This window comes from Neofelis nebulosa, chromosome 13 (genome assembly GCF_028018385.1).
Source record: "Neofelis nebulosa isolate mNeoNeb1 chromosome 13, mNeoNeb1.pri, whole genome shotgun sequence".
NCBI lineage: Eukaryota > Metazoa > Chordata > Mammalia > Carnivora > Felidae > Neofelis > Neofelis nebulosa.
Genome location: NC_080794.1, coordinates 86,163,600 through 86,182,289, shown reverse-complemented (window position 1 = coordinate 86,182,289; position 18,690 = coordinate 86,163,600). Strand labels below are relative to the sequence as shown.

Below are 18,690 nucleotides of genomic sequence, written 5' to 3'. Positions count from 1 at the left end.
AAGTGTGCTCGTATCTGAAGCCCAGAAAGTCTATGCTTCCAAAACTACAGTATTTAAAGGATCATGGCGGAGACACGCCCTTCTTTCAGCAAAGGTCAACCTCCATTTTTAACTACAGACTTTTACTGGGACCAAAGCATGAGCAGAGTTCATCATAAACCAAACGAGGAGACTGAGGTTCTCACTACCACGCAAGGCGGGTGGGGCCCGGCCCTGCCACCGAGGCCCACAGGCTAATCCTTCCGACCTCTTGTGCAGCTTTCTAAAACAAAGATAACAAGAAACGTAATAAAAAGGAATTACCTTAACGACTGAAGTTTTTCCTTCAAGGGGCCCCTTCCTCAGGCCGCTGAAGGCATCAGCAGGGGCCAGTGAGACCCCACAATTAGGCCTGGGCTTCCCTCAAACACGCTTCAGGGACAAGCTAGAACAAATCCACCCACATCTTCCAAGAGACATGACTTTTCCCAGTTTGGGTTTATTTTCCAGGTCAACGGTTTCAGTTCTCAGTGCTCTCCGCCATCTGGCAATCTCAGTGAGGACAGCATTTTGTTTGCCACGATTCCTTACTTCCGGGCCTTGAAATTTTTATTTAACTTCTTTCCAGTCTTGCGCTAAAGTTCTCAAAGTTATCAGCCATCACCATGATTGAGCTAATCCTTCTTCTTGACCTTCAAACAGCTGCAGAAGTCCAAACAATGCTGATCCTATTTGCTAAACCAAATTTGTACTTTCTGATAACATGAAAATACCAGAAGGATACCCACCCGCCCGCTTCAAGGTAAAGGCCCCAGGAGCTGAAATGCTCTGTTTGTGACATGATCCCTTTGCTCTTTGGAAGGGTTTTGTGATGAAGAATCTTTAAAGCAATCCAAGAATAAAGACAGTCTAATTCCAAGGGCAACAAAGAGCCCTATGGCTGTGAGGGTTCTTGACATCCTGTGCGTACGGCACCTAAAAGAGTCGCCGGTACGTGGCAGGTGCTCAGTAAAGTTTTGCTGACAGACGGAGCGAACAGATAATGACTGAATGAACAAAGGAACAACCAAAATGGAAGCATGGTCAGGTCCAGCTCTGGATTCATCAGTTGTTTTGTTTTGTTTTTTCCTACACAAGACAAACCTCCATGACACTCTGAAGCTTCACTATCCTATCAATTCTACGGTGATCTCTTTTCCCGAGGCTTCCGGAACCTTCTCACCGAGAAGTCGGAGAACTTTCTGCAGCATTTCTAAGTTGAACTAATCAAGGGCATCCACATGAGACTCTGCTTCCCCTCAACCCCGTGGAACAGAGTTTCAAGGTCTTAAGGACACAGGTGTAGTTGACAAGGAAGATCCCGTACCTCACAGCCATCTTTTATCATCCACTCGATCACGTTGCAGTGGCCTCCATCCACGGCCCAGTGCAGAGCCGTACAGCCTCCTAGGTCTCTGGTCTCCCAAGAAGCGCCGTGTCTTCGGAGATATTTCACCACATCCAGGTGTCCCGCATAGCACGCAAGCATCAGACTGCAACAGATAGAAGAAGCAGCATTAGCTGTAAGTGCAGTTGCCAAACTCAGGTCCACATCTCACCCTCTGCAGCTTAAACCAAGAAATCCCAACGTGAGTAGAAGAGCCCCGAAGGTTATTCATGTGAAACGTTGTGTCCATCAACTGATGAATGGATAAATAGAAGGTGGCAGATCTGTGCAACGGAATATTGTTTGTGCCTAAAGAAGGAAAATACTGATGTAAGTGCCACGATACAAAAAAGCCTTCAGACGTTGCACTAAAGAAGTTGGACACAAAAGGCATATTTTATGATTCCATTTACGTGAAATGCCCAGAACAGGCAAACCCACAGGGATAGAACCGGAACATTAGCTGTTTCCAGGGGCTGGGGGAGAAGAAGTGGGGAGGGACTGCCAAGGAGTAGAAGGCTTCTTTCTGGGCTGATTGACAATGTTCTGGAATTATACAGTGGCAGGGGTTGCACAACTTTGTTAATACATTCTTTAAGTGCCAAATTTTAAAGGAGTGTGTGAATTATATTGCAATTACAAAAAAAATAAAGTATCACTGTAACTGAGTAAGACATTGGATTTAAAAATATCCATGAGTCCATGAAGGTATTCAAAAAAAATAGAGGGGAGAAAATAACTCCTTTGACATTATTGAAGATGGCTATTTGGCCAATTCCATACTCTAAATATTGGTATTTAAAGAAAATAATTAAACATTTAGTCTGCCTTTGTAGAATGAAATGTAGACTATCTTCAGTTGATGAGGGAAAGCCCTTTTTCATAGCAGCCTGCCAGCTAATCAACATGGAAGGAATTACAGAATTAGGAAGTCACATTTTTGCAACTCCAAATTAAATAATTGATTTGGGCAAGGACCATCAGTGGATGGCAAAATTATTGGGTAAAAGGTTAAGGGAGCACAGGACACTCACGCCATGCCGAATGATCAGCCTGTCGATAATTTGCTGATTTCAGTGGGAAACCACATTTTTACAAAGAAGAGGTTTAGTCATTACACTTGAACCAAATGAGCAAACCCAGAATCACCAACTGTGGGCCAACATGCCTTCCTGATGGATAGTCACAACACTAGCTCTGAAAGTTAACCTGCACCTCATCAAGCCTTTAAACCTAATTTTAACTTCATTGGCAATAAAGGGACAAATGAACAAGGTGAATGCTGCCTCCACAAATAGGAGACAACTAGGCAACTCAAGAACAGAGAGCATTCTATAGGGTAACTGGTCAAAATGTCATTGCTAGGAGAAAAATAAAATATTTAAACCAGAAAAAACATGGACGGAGGACCAGTCTAGAATAAAAGAGATTAAGCAGCTAGGACAACCAGATGTCATGTATGAGCCTTAGTTGGATCATGGTCTTGCCCCATAGCCCCCTCCCCAATAAAGCCATGGTGACCTTTCGGAGGGCAAGTGAGGAGACCTGAATAAGTGACGGGAGCATCAGCGATGTCGAGGAATTCGTGTGAAGTGTCTTAGGTTATGCAGGTTGACGGCCTGGTTTTTAGGCAACTGAAACATTGAGGGGTAGAGGGTTATGGTGCCTACCAGCCTCGAAATAGTTAAAAGCTACTAAAAGTGTAGACAGAGAAACAAATACGGCTAAGATGCAACAACTGCCAAACCCAGGTGGTGAGTATGTAGAAACTCATTCGTACTGTTCTTGCAACTTCGCTAAATGTTTGAACTTTTCAAAATAAAGAGCTGAGCGGGGGTTGGGGGGGAGGAAGGTCTTCCCAAGAGGGCAGTTCTACAAAGTCTCTGAGTGATAAAGACAATGTCCAGCTCTGAGACCCAAGCCTAGGCTGGGCTGGAACCAGACGTCCACACTTCTGTATCCTGATGCAGGCCTTCACTTCTCGGAGACTCCCGGAAGAGAGCCAGCGGGCCCTTGACCCGCCCAAGGCGCACGGTGCTTGCTGAGTACGTGGACTGCCAATGCTTCACGCAGCTGTTTCAGGCTTCCTTTAGATGCATTGCTTTCCACAGAGAGTGCATCAACTTACACTTTGGGCAACTGCATCCGAGTAACACAAGCCCGTTTAATTCACCTACACCAGCACTACTAACATTTTCTTAATGTTTTATTTTTTGAGAGACAGAGAGAGCACACGTGTGCACATAAGCGGCGGAGGGGCAGTGAGAGGGGGGACAGAGGATCCAAAGCAGGCTCTGCACGGACAGGCTGACGGCAGCGAGCCCCATGTGGGGCGTGAACCCACGGACCACGAGATCATGACCTGAGCTGAGGCCTGACCTCAACCGACTAAGCCACCCAGGCGCCCCTACTATCATTTTTTAATTAACAACATGACAATACGCTTGTAATTTTTATTACTAGCAGTTCTGCATGTTAGCTTTTTAATTTTTTCTGCTATGAATTGTCGTTTTGTGTAAACTGTTCTTTTCTACTATGTATCTTTGGGGGGGGGGCTTGTATGTGGATCTTCTCTGGATTAAAGATGCCAGTCATTTCTCTATAATGTATTTGCAAATCTTTCCCCCAGACTATCCTTAACTTTGTAATTAAGCTTTTTTTAAATGTGTTAGGTGCTTTTAATCTTCTCCTTAGGGACTTATATCTATGATTCTGCCTTTCCCATTGCAAGATCAGATAGATGTATACTGTGTTTTCTATGGTTCTGTTTTTTACATTTAATTCTTTTTTAATTATTTTTTTAATGTTTATTCATTTTTGAGAGAGAGAGAAAGAGAGGGAGACAGAGTGCAAGCAGGGGAGGGGCAGAGAGAAGGAGACACAGAATCCAAAGCAGGTTCCAGGCTCTGAGCTGTCAGCACAGAGCCCGATGCGGGGCTCGAATCCACGAACGGTGAGATCAGGACCTGAGCCAAAGTCGGACGCTTAACCAACTGAGCCACCCAGGTGCCCTTTACATTTAATTCTTAATTCATCTGGAATTTATTTGGGTGCATGGCTATATAAGGCCAGAATTTAATTTTTCTTCAAATAGCTTTTTCTAACATGTTCCTCATTAGGCTGTGTTGCCCCCATCATCATAAACTTCTTACATCCATGGGGACCTATTTCTATTTCACACTATAGATCTTTGTTTCCAATTATTTATGCCAGGATCACACTACATTAATTACTATAACTTTATAAGGCATTTTAATAACTGTCCAAAGTCTTTCCACACTTCTCTCCAACAAAGCTAATAGCTGTTGTCATCCCTTCGTTCTTCCAGGTGAATCACAAAACCATTTTGATGGGCTCCCAAGAATAATTCCTTGTGAGGCTATACTGGGTCAATATATTATTAATCTGGGAAAAACTGAAAATTTTACAGGATTCAGTCTTGCCATTCTAGCATATGGAATATGTCCCTGTTTTTTAAACTTTTAGATCTCTCAGTACTTTTTATAGGCTTTGAATACAAATTTCTCACTTTCCTTAGACACTTTTATTCTATTTTGCTTCCCTCATTATATTTATTAACTGGTTATTGCTGTTATTTAAGATGATTTCTTCCTTTATCTCGTAGCTGGCCCCTTTACCGAACCTCCTTATCAAGTCCAAGTATTTGAAAGCTGATTCTCTTGGGGACTGCAAGGAAGGTGCAGGACTCTTACTCCATTTCATATCTCGCCAGACTGATCGGTGTTCCAGAATACCGATCACGAAATAACATACAACGTGTAGTTACCAGATGCCAAAGCACCGTTCTATGCATTTCATATATTGACTTGTTAAGGGCTGACAATTCTCGAAGTACTTCTGTTACCCTTATCTTGTAGACGGGGAAATTGAGGTCAGAGAGGTTAAGTAACCTGCTCAACGTCCTACGCCCCGAACATAGAGGAATCTGGATTTGACATCAAGCTATCTGGCTCTCACCCACTCTCGTGGGCTTCACTACTAATTTTTAAAAGGAATCTGTCAACACTGAGAAGGATACCGGCTGACCGTCTTCCACGATACACAACTTGGTGTGATGGAATCAAAGGATTCACTTCATCGGCAGAGGCAGGTCCTCTCATGCACCAGACGCTATGACAGGACTGAAAGCATCCTGCACTTTAAATTTTTTTTTTTTTAACGCTTATTTTTTTTTTTGAGACAGAGAGAGACAGAGCATGAACGGGGGAGGGGCAGAGAGAGAGAGAGACACAGAATCGGAAGCAGGCTCCAGGCTCTGAGCCATTGCCCAGAGCCCGACGCGGGGCTCGAACTCACGGACAGCGAGATCGTGACCTGAGCTGAAGTCAGACGCTTAACCGACTGCACCACCCAGGCACCCCAGCATCCTGCACTTTAAAGACGAAGATACTTTAACTACTAAAGGGGCCGAGTTGCACCAGATTTTTGTTTTGTGTCTACACATACACAGGTTTTCACCTTTGGTCTACTAACAGGAAGCATTATATTAAGAAATTTCCTAATCTAGACCTCCTTACCCTCCTGCATGATCCTCTGAGTTGGGATGGAAGAGACATCAATACCTGTGTACATATCAACACATGGAGCAGCTTTCTTTGTATCAGACTTTAGCAGTCAGGTTATCCTCTGTAACTTTCCAACTTCCTCTCTGCTCTGGAAAAGTTCAAAGTCATCGGTACCTAAAATCTGAGCAAGCTTATGGGTAGAACCGTCAAGCCGCAGAACCTGTGCTGGAGGTAATCCTTTAATAACTTTCTCATGTCTTCCATGGATATTGGTTGTTGCAGATTTTCTGCGCCTTGGGTTGGTTTTGGTCATGTAAATTTTCCCAGAAAAGGTATCATCGAAAAGATAGATAGGGTTGGTTTTGGTCATGTAAATTTTCCCAGAAAAGGTATCATCGAAAAGATAGATAGGGTTGGTTTTGGTCATGTAAATTTTCCCAGAAAAGGTATCATCGAAAAGATAGATAGGGTTGGTTTTGGTCATGTAAATTTTCCCAGAAAAGGTATCATCGAAAAGATAGATAGGGTTGGTTTTCGTCATGTAAATTTTCCCAGAAAAGGTATCATCGAAAAGATAGATAGGGTTGGTTTTGGTCATGTAAATTTTCCCAGAAAAGGTATCATCGAAAAGATAGTTTCAATAAAATTTTCAAATCTACTACCATAGACACAAGTGCACCATTTTCTTTTTACATGGAGATTTCCTCTATCACCGCTATTATGGACCCTTCCAAAATTCTATTTATTCTTCTTAAATTTCCAAAAGATCTTCCAACGATGGCTAGGTACCATTTCAAAATTCTAATTTTTCTTAGATTTGTAATAAATTGGTCCATTTTCTTGTGTAGCTTTTTTTATGCAGTAGCTTGTGTTTTTTTGCTCTTACGTTATTCAACGATCTATTTTCTTTTTTTTTAACTTTATTTTTTAGAGATAAAGCACAAGCAGGGGAGGGGCAGAGAGAGAGACAGAGAGAAGGAGAGGGGGAGAGGGAGAGAGGGAGAGAGGGAGAAGGAGAGGGAGAGAGGGAGAGAGGGAGAAGGAGAGGGAGAGAGGGAGAGAGAGAATATCTTAAGCAGGCTCCACACTCAACGCAGAGCCCGATGCAGGGCTCAACCTCATGAGCCTGGGATCATGACCTGAGCCGAAACCAAGAATCAGACAGACGCTCAAGTGACTGAGCCACCCAGGTGCCCCAAACAATCCTTCAGTTTTCTAATCAACTTCTCCTTTTCTTTCCTCTTTCCTATCTCTCAAGGTCCGTATTTTCTTTAAGTTGGTATTATTCTTTTTCAAACTTCTTGAGTTGAAGGCTTAATTCCAAATTAACCCAAGGGTTGCTCAGAAAACTTTTTAAATTTTTAAGGGATTTTTTTTAAACATTCCTTAAAATCCATTACTGTGTGTGTTCATAGCCTGTAGTGGGTTAGGCTTTCTGAGTTTAGGAATTGCTATTTTTCCCTTGTGGCCCACCAAAGGTGACCAGTGTTTTGTAGCCACCCTTAGACACTAGTCTGTAGGGCACACACCTTTGAGCTGCACTCTGATGTGACTCTAAGCTCCTTGAGCAAAGCCCTTGCGTTTTCCACGCCGTTCTACCCAACAAATACTGGTTGCTTAGAATTAATCAGTTAATTAAACCTAATCGTTAGAACAGTGATTATTTTTAAGTCCTTGTAGAACATTCTTTTATCTCTCTAAATATAGGTTGCCAAGTTGCACGATCTTTTCGAAAACTTCTCCCACACTGCACCCCGAGCTTTTACCGCACAAAGTTCTTGGGTCGTATCTTTGACTGAGGGTACGTGCGTTATAATTTGTGGCCCATAAACACCCTGCTGAACGAAGGAGTGAGTATACAAATGAACAAGCCAGGCTTTGTCATCGACATCTTTCGGTTGGGATACCGTCCTGTCAAAAGAAGCTGCATCAAATATTTGGGTTGGATCAAAAACCCGCTGGGCACAAGCCTAGTCACACAAGTTGGGGGACATTTCAGGGCACGTTAGCCACCTACCTGTCCTTGCCACTCCCGTTCTTCAGATTCACATCCGTGCCATTAGAAACGAGGATTTTCACAAGCCTAAAGGAGACAAATTTGAATGCCACTAGATCCGTAGCTTTGATGGGTAGGAACCCACAATGATGCACTAACCATAAACAGCACTACATTCAAGACCCATCTCCATACTTTCTTCTCTATCTTCAGAGGCCAGCTGGCTTCAAAGGCAGGAGGTTTTTAAACCAGAAAACTACCCCTTCAACACCAAAAAAAGGGGGAGGGGGAGTCTATCCCTCACATGAATTATTCATTGGAAACAAAGTATATCACATGAAACACATTGTACTATCAAACTAATCCACTGTCACTTTAATGACCCTTTTAAATAGATTTTCGAACGGCAGCATTTGATAAAATATAGGTCTTTTTTTTCAAAATGGGCACTTAAGTAGTTCAATATAAACATGATTGAAAAATAAGCTATTTGTATTTATGCTTCTGCGTGGCATAGAGATAATGGAGTGTGTCAGTGAAAATTATATCTTAGCAACCTATCAGGAAAGTTTGTTTTCCAGAATCAATATCCCTTCCGCCCTATTTTTTTCTAAAGAAATTCAAATTCCAATAACCAGTTTTCCTGGGACATATAAAATATATTACAAAATACAATTAAGTGGCTACCTCTCTTCCTCACCATAGGATTTATACATTTTTACATGGCCTCCTGCTTGTTGTAGAACTTCGTGATTAAGACGGCTGAGGGGCGCCTGGGTGACTTGGTTGAGCATCTGACTTCGGCTCGGGTCATGATCTCACGGTTCATGAGTTCAAGCCTCACATCGGACTCTCTGCTGTCAGCGCAGAGCCAGCTTCGGATCCTCTGTCCCCACCTCTCTCTCTCTCTCCCTCCGTCCCTCTCTCTCTCTCACTGCCCCTCCCCCACTCGCTCACACGCATGCTCCCTCTCTCAAAAATAAACAAAAAGAAAAAACACATAAAGACATAAAAAAACACATTAAAAAAAGAAAAAAAAATAAGTTAAAAAAGGAAAAAAACACAGCTTAGTTTTTGTTCCGCCCTTACATGGCGCAGTTTTGGAAAGGGAGAAGAAGTGGGGTTCCTGCATGCTCTGTTCCCTCCCCGCCCATATTCTGACCGGAGCCTTTAGGGAAAGACAAAGGTTCAACCACTCAGAGATACGAAAGGAGGAGCCCCACCTGGTATATCCTTTCTGGGCAGCGACCATCAGGGCGGTAAAGCCAAACTTATTGGGAACATCCACCTTAACGTTTCTTGGGAAAAACACGGAGAAGAGAGATTAACGTGCTTGGCATGGCTCCCTGGAGAGTCACCGCTGATGTCTCACGCAGGGCACAGGTGGCTACAATGATTCATTTTCCCAAAAAATTCCAATTTCTTCTGGGCCATTAAGTTTCTGTGGTCTTCCACTGCCCTGCCTAATACTTTAAAAGGATTCAAAGGCACAAGGAGAGAAAAGTGTTGTGATTTCACTTAGACTAAGCAATCCCTTCAACTCAGAACCATGATGCCACCAGATGGAACACTCTGTGAGGAGTACCTCCCCCGCCTACAGCAGGGGACACGGTCTTCGGTTCAGACACTGGTCCACCACGAGCATACACTGGGGGAGACATGCATTTCCCATCTCACCTAACGGACACGAAACGCTGCCACTGGAGGAGGAAAGCAGAGCTCTTAAACTCTACCAGTTTAGAAGCCTTGGCTTTTTGTGCGATGCCTCTCTTCTCCAACTTAAGAGCCCTACTCGCAAATGACCTGTCTTCTCACACACTCCAAACTATTGATATTCAAAAAGAATCTAAGTCACATTGTCCCCTTTGCATTAGGAGGCAGCCTCAAACGTCCCATCGGTAGCCACTGTGTTTGCTACCTTTCTTTGAGCGTTTTACCAACCTTTTGAATAAGAAACAGCTGATGTCATGATTCCTTAATTTCATCAGGAATTAGATAAATATGGGCACCTTGGGGGTGAAAGGTGCCTAAACGCGATGGCAGAGAAGCCAGAGTCAGAAATTATTTCTGGGAAAGAACACAGGACACCCAGACTTCTCATTTTCATCTTCAATTTTCATTAGATAATTATAAAATATAGGATTTACACGGGGCATAAAGGTCATCTTTATTCACTATGCTGAACTCACACTAGTCACCGGAGATCAATTTTGGAGCAATGTCGAAGGCATGGAAAATCTGGGGGAAGTAAGTGTGATTTTACGCACTTGCTGGGCATTAAAAATTTAAAAAAAAAAAAATTTAAGGCAGATTTCCCTCACCCTCCTTGAAGTATTCGAACCAGCAAATCTTCATCATTCACACTGACAGCTCGATGGAAGTGCTCATTACTTATGGGTTCTCCTGAACAAAGAAGATGGAAAGCAGTCATCCAAAATCACAGAAAGAAAATTCATCCTGGCTACCTCCCCCCCCCACCCCCCACCCAGTGGACTGGAGTGGATGCTCACACGTTCACCTCCAAGAAGGCACTTGGCTATTCCGTTAAGGAGATCTTCGGTTTCCTATTGAACTTCTTTTACTGAAAAAGACCTTGTTTCCATAGATTAAGAACATTTAGATGGTCCTAAGGACCTGGGATAGTCTCGAGTTATAAGAGTATTACTTTGTGAGTGTGGTTTTGATATGTGAAAATAATCCTTTCAGATTTCCTAAGACTTAATACACGCCTCTTATGAGCCAGGAAAAGCCCCACTATCGTCACAATATGGTCTTGTTTGCCAAAGAGTCACTAAACTGCTTGAAGAAACAATAAAAATAAATTGCTTCGATACAGGGGCGCCTGGGTGGCTGCGTCGGTTAAGCGTTCGACTCTTGGGTTTAGCTCAGGTCATGATCTCAAGATTCGGGAGTTCAAGCCTCACGTCGGACTCTACGCTAACAGGGCGGAGCCTGCTTGGGATTCTCTCTCCCCCTCTCTCTGCCCCTCCCATGTTGGTTGTCTCTCTCTCTCTCTCTCTCTCTCTCAAAAATAAATTTTAAAAAATAAAACCTTTAAAAAAATCTGCTTTAAATTGCTTTGATACTTGAAATCCTCAAGTTCAGTTCTTCCCAAGAATGTAACATTCAGGTTGGCCCGGTCTCTCCCGAGCTTCCAGGGGCAGGAAGGGCTCATTCACAGAGGGGGACCGCCGTGAGAAAGCCCGATTGTGGGGGGAGAGCCTGCCAAGTGGAGAAGAGCGAGGAAGAGGGTTCTGCAAAATACTCAAGGCACAACGGGAAGTGGGGCAGAAGGGAGGGCGTCGCTCTGTGCTGGAGAACAGGAACTCCTCAGAGAGGAGAAAAGGCTTGAAGTTCAGAAATGAGCAGAGTGGGAGGAAAAAGGACCAGAAAGCCCATCTTTCAAGGCATTTGTTCCACGACTTGACTTGTTTCACATGGACGTCCTAATTGTGTGAACGCTTACGCTTAAATGAGACACAAGGGAGGCACTCAGAACAGCACCTGGCACCTGGTTAATATCCAACACGGGTCTGTGGTCGAGCTGGTGGCATCGGCCGTGGCGGCTGCCCTTATGCGGCACAGCCCCGCCATGCTGTTCTGCCTACGCCCAGCCCCCGACACGCACTTAGCACCTGACCCAGACGGGCACCGAGTTGATAATCCCCAGTTCCAGCAGCTCAAAGGTCTCATTCGTTCATTCATTCATTCAACAAACGTTCATTAAGTAACTCACACGTCCGGTCTTGACACTGACCAGAGAGAACAAGACAAGCACGTTCCCCTCCCTTTAGTATCCTAAACCCTGAAACACCCACCCCCTACACTGCCCCCCAGACTGCTTCCTGGGGCCCACCCACCACCTCACCGCCCTCTCTGCAGAGGCCCCCTGCGCATCGCTGCCCGGTGGGAAGTAAAACTCCCTGCTCCTGCTCCTTATGGTAGAAAAACTCTGTGGGATGTCAGCTCCTGGGCACTGGAGCCACTTTCCTACCGGTTTCCTTGGAGGATTTTCGCTGGGAAACCGGGGACAGAAGGATGTAGGGATCGCTATCAGAGTGACCTTTTAACTGATACCCTTTCTTCTGGTAAAAATAAAGTTAAGCCAAGTTAAAACCGTTTTGAAATAACAATTTTGTCTGCTAGAGCTTGCCAATCTCCTAAAGATTTTTTTAGCCACATTGTACTTCCTTTTCATCATTCCACACATATTTTTAGGCCAAAAGCTTCAAATAAAAGTATCATGATCAATTGTCAAGGGACAGGACCCACCGCTGTCCCCGGGCCTTCCCAGGAAGATCATGGCTAGCCTGGGGGTTCCACCTGGGGGCTAGGGAAGGGAGCAGGGTTTTGTACACCCTCCCCATGCCCCCAGAGGGCATTCGGCAAAGTCTGGAGATGTTTTTTTGTTGTCACATCTGTTGGGTAGAGGCCAGGAATGCCGACCAACATCCTACAGCACACAGGACGAGAACGATCCAGCCCCCAAATGTCAACAGTGCCAATGTTGAGAAACTCTGGGCTAGAGTAATATGGACTGCAAGTGATCTATTAGGTGACCCATCCATACTTGAGTAGACAAACCCATGGAAGGTTTCCCTTTCTTCTTCAGATAGGAGGAGAAGAGCAGGAGGGCAACTGTGCGTCTGCTACCCCACCAAATAGCCCCCCTCCTGTGACTCTCAAACTTCAATCCCCACTAAAAATACAAAAACAAGCAATTTGCATAGACTCATCCAGAAGAACACAGGAAGCTCATCCTAGTCCTACTACCTTTTAGAATATGGCACCCTAACTCAAATCCTATCGAGTAAGCTCTACCTAGGACTCGACACAAGGCTTCCTAGACTCTTCTTCAGAACACAAAATGGAGAGCCGGGAAGGCTGAGCGAGTTGTCCAAGGTCCAGCAGGTAGGAGTGGGCAACACTGGACCTCAAAACGAGTCTTTTCACAAGGCCACGCTCCTTCACGGGTGGGAGGTAGCTGACCAAGCCATCGCATGCTTCCAATCGTATTAAATCTTGAATATAAGCAGACTTCTTAAATAAACAACTAGGATCCCCCTCACAAAGTGTTCGATGAAAGGGAATGCCAGAGACTAAAACGCTCCAGAAAAGTGCTAACTTCTTGAGATTTTAAAGAAAACTCTAAAAGCACTCGCGGTATCCCAGCATATTTATGCACCGACCGCCTCCAATCCGCATCATCTGACATGACCTGTACAGCTGTCCCAGTAGGGGCCACCCCCTGGTGCGTCCTACCCACAAAGCCCCGCAGCGTGCAAATATCGGGAAACGGAAGAAGCTCATTTTGGGCTTAGAAGCTTGAGTGCCGCGTGCAGCCAAGACTGGAGTATTTTGAGAGTAGGACATAATTTAAATGAACGTATCGCCTAGTCCGGCTTCTGCAAGAGGTAACCAGTGCCCTCGTAACTTGATCTGAAAACAAAAGGACGTCTCACGGAAGAGAAGGAACACAGCATAATTGTTCATCATTCCTTGCTGAGTTTCATTCAGCAAAAGGAAGCAAGAACCATCATTCGGGGCATAAAAAACTATGATCCGTTTATGTAAACACACACAAAAAAAAAAAAAAAAAAAAAAAAAAAAAAAAAAAAAAAACTATGATCCGCAGCGTTAACTCATTAACCCGTCTCAGAAAACTGCCAGGAAGGCAAAGAGGTTCTGAGGGTTCGCACCAGACGTGAATCAACCAAGGAATTTGGAACAGTCCCGGTTTATGTGAACTTGACAAAGAAACAGAAATGAAAAGGCTCATGTCCGCAGTGCAGAGCAGTCCTTTCTCCCCCCATAGACGGGAGTCCCTCCCCCCACAAAAAAAGGAAATTCCAGGTGAGCCAAATGTTCCACTCCTCCTACCCTTGAATCCTTTAAGACATTGTGGGCCTGGCCCAAGGGACTGCCATCAGTCAAGTGCAATTGACTATAAAGAAGGCAGGCTTTGCCTCTGTGGGCTTGTTTAGCTAATGTTTACCCCGAGTGTTGCAATGACAAACACACAGACACAGAATAGATACTGCCCGTGGGGAGGATGTCCGGGAATGCTCACCTACGCTGGACAGAACTCATCAGGCAGGACCACATGAGGGGCCACCCAGGAGGAGAAGGCAGAAAGCCATCGCCCTGTTCTGTAAAAGGGTCATTCGGCCACACATATGCCAGCAGATATCACAACGGGGGAAAAACTTTCTTGGTGGAATTTAAGTCTCTATTAGAAGCAGTGAATAAATGATGAGCTCATTGGAGGAGATACTTGCCAATTAGCAAGCAGCAGCTGTTTTTCTCTTTTTAAGGGCCCAACTGATTAAAACTGCATGCCTCATTTAAGCAAGAGTCTCGTGTACTTTACCTGGAATTCAAAAAAAAAAAAAAAAAAAGCTGCGCATCCTTTATTCAAACAAAGTACATGCTTTTGCGACTCATTAAAACACTTTCAAACTAAATGCAAATGATCAGCCCACAGAAGCATTTTTACTGGTTTTGTAGAATATTCACATTTGTAATTCTTTGTTTAGCATGATCTGCCCTCCTTGAGGGAGTCTGCTGTGGGTGTTAGCACCTGACCCTTGTCACCCAGCAGAGCCCCTGAGGCTGCGTCTGGGCCGCAGCACTGCGCTGTGACCTGACAGAGAAATGCTCCGCAAGCCCCAGTACCCCGGTCATCACCAGGAACCACATCTCCGCCACACCTGGTCCCCGCAGCAGGTCTTGTCTAATGACCCACGGAAGCCACGGACCGCAGCGACGGATGCCCCGGACTACTGGACCAGCTCTCCGTGGCCGCCTCTCGGGAGCCAGCTTGGCGAGAAGGCGGCACAATCCCCGTCAGCTGAAAGGGACTGAGGTTTCTGCCCTTCCTAAAGGGCTGCCAATGGTACCCAAACACCAAGTCAATTCTGGCCACAAGGCCCAGAAGCCCCTGCCCTGACTCTGACGTGGTATGACGAAAGATGCCGGTGCCACCGGAGGTTCACCGTGGCAGGTCCTGTGTCCTGTTCACCCTCACCTTGCCGGTTCACGTGGACTCGCCCCAGCCAGGGGGGAAACACGCCCATCTCCTGAGAGACGTGAGTGTGAACTGAGACAATTAGTGTTTCTCCTCATCCTAATCCTGCCTCTGGGCCTTTCCACCCACCGCCCATCCACCCATTTGTTGTGGACTTCTACATGCTGGATGGGTAGACAGGACTTCTAAGATTCCAGATGGTACTTTGAATATGCTAGATGGGGGGCACCTGGGTGGCTCAGTCGGTTAAGCGTCCAACTTCAGCTCGGGTCATGATCTCGCGGTTCATGAGTTCGAGCCCCGCGTCGGGCTCTGTGCTGACGGCTCGGAGCCTGTTTCAGATTCTGTGTCTCCCTCTCTCTCTGCCCCTCCCCTGCTCACGCTCTGTCTTTCTCTGTCTCAAAAATAAATAAAAACATTTAAAAAAAATTCACTATGCGAGATGGGCCTCTACATGCTAGATGACCGTCCCATCCCAGCCTCCTTTCAGAAGCACACAAGTTGGTGGGAGACAAAGAGGATGAAAAATACATAAAATAAGATGCAGAGTGTTATCAGAAGCGGTGAGACGAAGCTGTGTGCTGAGGGAGGCGCATGGCAGACGGTGGGGAGCACGAGGAACCACCCAGGCTCTACCTGTGGAGCGGGCTCAGCAGGCAGGAGGGGAAGGGGTGCCGGGAACGGGGGGCTCCAAGGTGGGAACGCTCCAGACAGAAGGGGCAAAGGCAGTGGGGTGTGGGGGTGGCCTGTGGGCGGCTGGGGAGAGAGGACGGCGGGGAGCATGCTGGCCCAGCATCCCCTACAGAGACTCTATTCAAACAGCAGGTTCCTTGGCTAACCTTCCCCCCGTCCCTGCTCCTCCCTTCCCCGTGCCTGCCCTCAACACAGCAGAGGCCACGCTCTGCCTCCTTTCTTTCCCCTAAAAGCTCCAGGAGCAACCTGACCCCCATATGAAGAAAATGCTTTCGTGGCCACCACGTTAAGGACGAGCCCTCTTTCCGGACCTGTGTCTCTGTAATTGACCATTTCCCTTCCAAAGTCTGCTCTGAAATTCTGTGCCTTCGCAGTGAGCGGAGCACCTTGGGGGAAGTACAGGACTCACGGCTGCCGCTGAATTCTCAGTTTGCCAAGCTAAGACCCAACTCCCCAGTGCCTTGTTTGCAAATGAAGATCTTAGAGGCTCACAACCTGAATCATATATACATATGATATGATATATATATAATATATACGTACGTGTGTGTGCGTGTACACAAACATGCCAAATGCAATAGTCACTAAAACTTTAAAGTAACTTTTACGAGGGGCACCTGGGTGGGTCAGTTAAGCATCTGGCTCTTGATTTCAGTTCAGGTCATGATCTCACCAGCCTATGAGTTCAAGCCCCACATCAGGCTCTGTGCTGACAGCATGGAGCCTGCTTGGGGTTCATTCTCTCTCTCTCTCTCTCTCTCTCTCTCTCTCTCTCTCTCTCTCTCTCTCCCTCTCTCTCCCTCTCTCTCCCTCTCTCTCCCTCTCTCTCTGCCCCTCCCTGCTCATGCTCTCTAAGTGAATACATTTAAATTACCTTTACTCACAAGAGGAAGATTTTCTTTGTGCAACTCAAAAAAGATGTGTGTTTTCAGTGAGCAGGCCACGAAGAACATTCCTGACCATTTTAATCTTTACCACACACACATCTTTAAAACGTTTTAAAGTGGCAATCACAGAGGGGCGCCTGGGTGGCTCAGTCGGTTAAGCCTCTGACCCTTGACTTCGGCTCAGGTCACGATCCTGTGGTTTGTGAGTTCGGGCCCCGTGTGGGGCTCTGCGCTAACAGAGCAGAGCCCGCTTGGGATTCTTTCCCTCCCTCTCACTCTTCCCCTCCCTCACTCGCTCGCTCTCTCTCAAAATAAATTTAAAAATCATTCCTTCACTCATTCATTCATAATAAAAAAAAAAAATCACCGATCACAGAAAATATTCACACCCTCAAACGTGACCTGGGGAAAGGACGCACTGGTCACAGGCGGCACAACCCGCCCCACCTGCGGAAGCCACGCTCTTCAGTTTTCCTCACTCACAGCATCGCCGGAAATCAGATGTGTGTGTCAAGACACAGAACTGAAATTGTCCAAAACGGACAAACCGCTTTGGAGACCTCCTCCGCTGAAGACACCCAAACAGGCAGCCTGTTTCTTGGCCCACACCCCTGCGGCCCTCGGCCCACACCCCTGCGGCCCATTTCCCAAGACAGGGGACCCCACCCTTTTGTACCGAATGTGCACTCACAGGGCGGTGCCGGCCCCAGCACGGTTCTCCCCGTTTGTTAAAGCACAAGGAGACTTCCCTCAACGCGCCGGCCAGGCCCGGCCCATAAACAATGTCATCCCAGTGTCTGTTTCCAGGAAGGCCGGGCAACAGGCGGGATCTTTTTCCCTCCGCACCGCCTATCGTCTTCGCTGACTTTTAGGCAAATGAGTTCCGCGTACGTGTACTCACTGGTCGTAGATACCGAGACCACCGGGCTGTACTCATATTCTCCAGAGGGGCTGGTGACCTTCAGCCGAAATCTGTACAGCGTGCATGGTTCCAGACCCTCCACAACATGCTTTGTCGCATATCCCCTAGATGAGAGGAGACACGCGTCATGATGATACCAGGTGATCGAATCGGCACGCTCTGAGAGTCCCTAAAAAAGCAAGCGGAAGTGCTTTGTGAACGCGGGCTGCTTCTACTACGACCCCGTCTTGGTTGTGGTCAGTCTCCGAGGCTAGACCGCGAGGGCCCTGAGGGCAAAGGTCAGGTCACGCATCCATCCTTCCCCACCCTGCCCAAATCGTAGAATCGGGAGCAAACACATGATTTTTTTGCTTTAAGCACAACTACTAAGTTTGGGGGCGGTTCGTTACACAGCAAGGGATGACTGATACACATCAACAAAGAAGAAACGATAAGGAAGACAGTGAAGAAATGATACCAACAGCATTAAGAAAAAAACATTGGAGGGGAGGACCCGGGTGGCTCAGTCGGTGAAGCATCCGACTTCGGCTCAGGTCGTGATCTCGAGCCCCATGCTCACAGCTCAGAGCCTGGATCCTGCTCCGGATTCTGTGTCTCCCTCTCTCTGCCCCTCCCCTGCTCACGCTCCATGTTTCTCTCAAAAATAAATAAACGTCAAAAAAAAATGTGTTTAATAAAAAAAATCTGAATTAAGAATCCAAGAAAACAGAAGGGTTGAAAGTCGGTATAACTATATTTGCCATCAAAGTGAAAGCTCTAAAACCAAGGTAAATATTCAGAAAAACCGCATGGTCCAAAGATCATCGTCGTCACCTCCTAAAATGTGTCAGGCTGGCACATGGTCTCAAGAGTTAAGTGGATTTTGTCATTAGGTGAGCGTAAAGCCATATCTATAGGTACATGAATCAGAAAATGAACCCTGGCTTTGTGGCACATGAAAAGACCTTTAGGAGCTCAAATTGAATGTAATACCCCAGCTTCGGTGGAATTCGATGTCAAGGGTCAAAGACTCAACATAGTTGAGCCAAAATGAAGCCAAAAGTGCCCCCGATAAAACCCAATGTTGCCAAATATCGTAAGGTCACCCTGAAGCAAGCAGCTCCTTCGTAACCCCTGGAAAGAGAAATTACACAACTGTTCTGAAAGCAGAAGTTACTGAGCACATTAATGGAAGGCTGGAGGCTCTCGCTTCCATCCAGAGGACCCCAAGGAGAGCACCTGACACACACAGGGC

At 46.1% G+C, this 18,690-nt stretch overlaps 1 protein-coding gene across 2 annotated transcripts in view; it reads right to left on the bottom strand.

Annotated features, from left to right (window-relative positions):
- Positions 1-18,690, bottom strand: part of FANK1 (fibronectin type III and ankyrin repeat domains 1) — a 102,582-nt gene that overhangs the window by 2,564 nt on the left and 81,328 nt on the right. For both annotated transcript variants that reach the window (XM_058698086.1, XM_058698087.1), the window contains exons 3-7: positions 17,436-17,560; positions 10,249-10,330; positions 9,151-9,225; positions 7,949-8,014; positions 1,346-1,511 (exon numbers count right to left, since the gene is read on the bottom strand). In XM_058698086.1, coding sequence (XP_058554069.1) covers positions 1,346-1,511; positions 7,949-8,014; positions 9,151-9,225; positions 10,249-10,330; positions 17,436-17,560 — 514 coding nt within the window. The remainder of the gene's footprint in view (positions 1-1,345; positions 1,512-7,948; positions 8,015-9,150; positions 9,226-10,248; positions 10,331-17,435; positions 17,561-18,690) is intronic.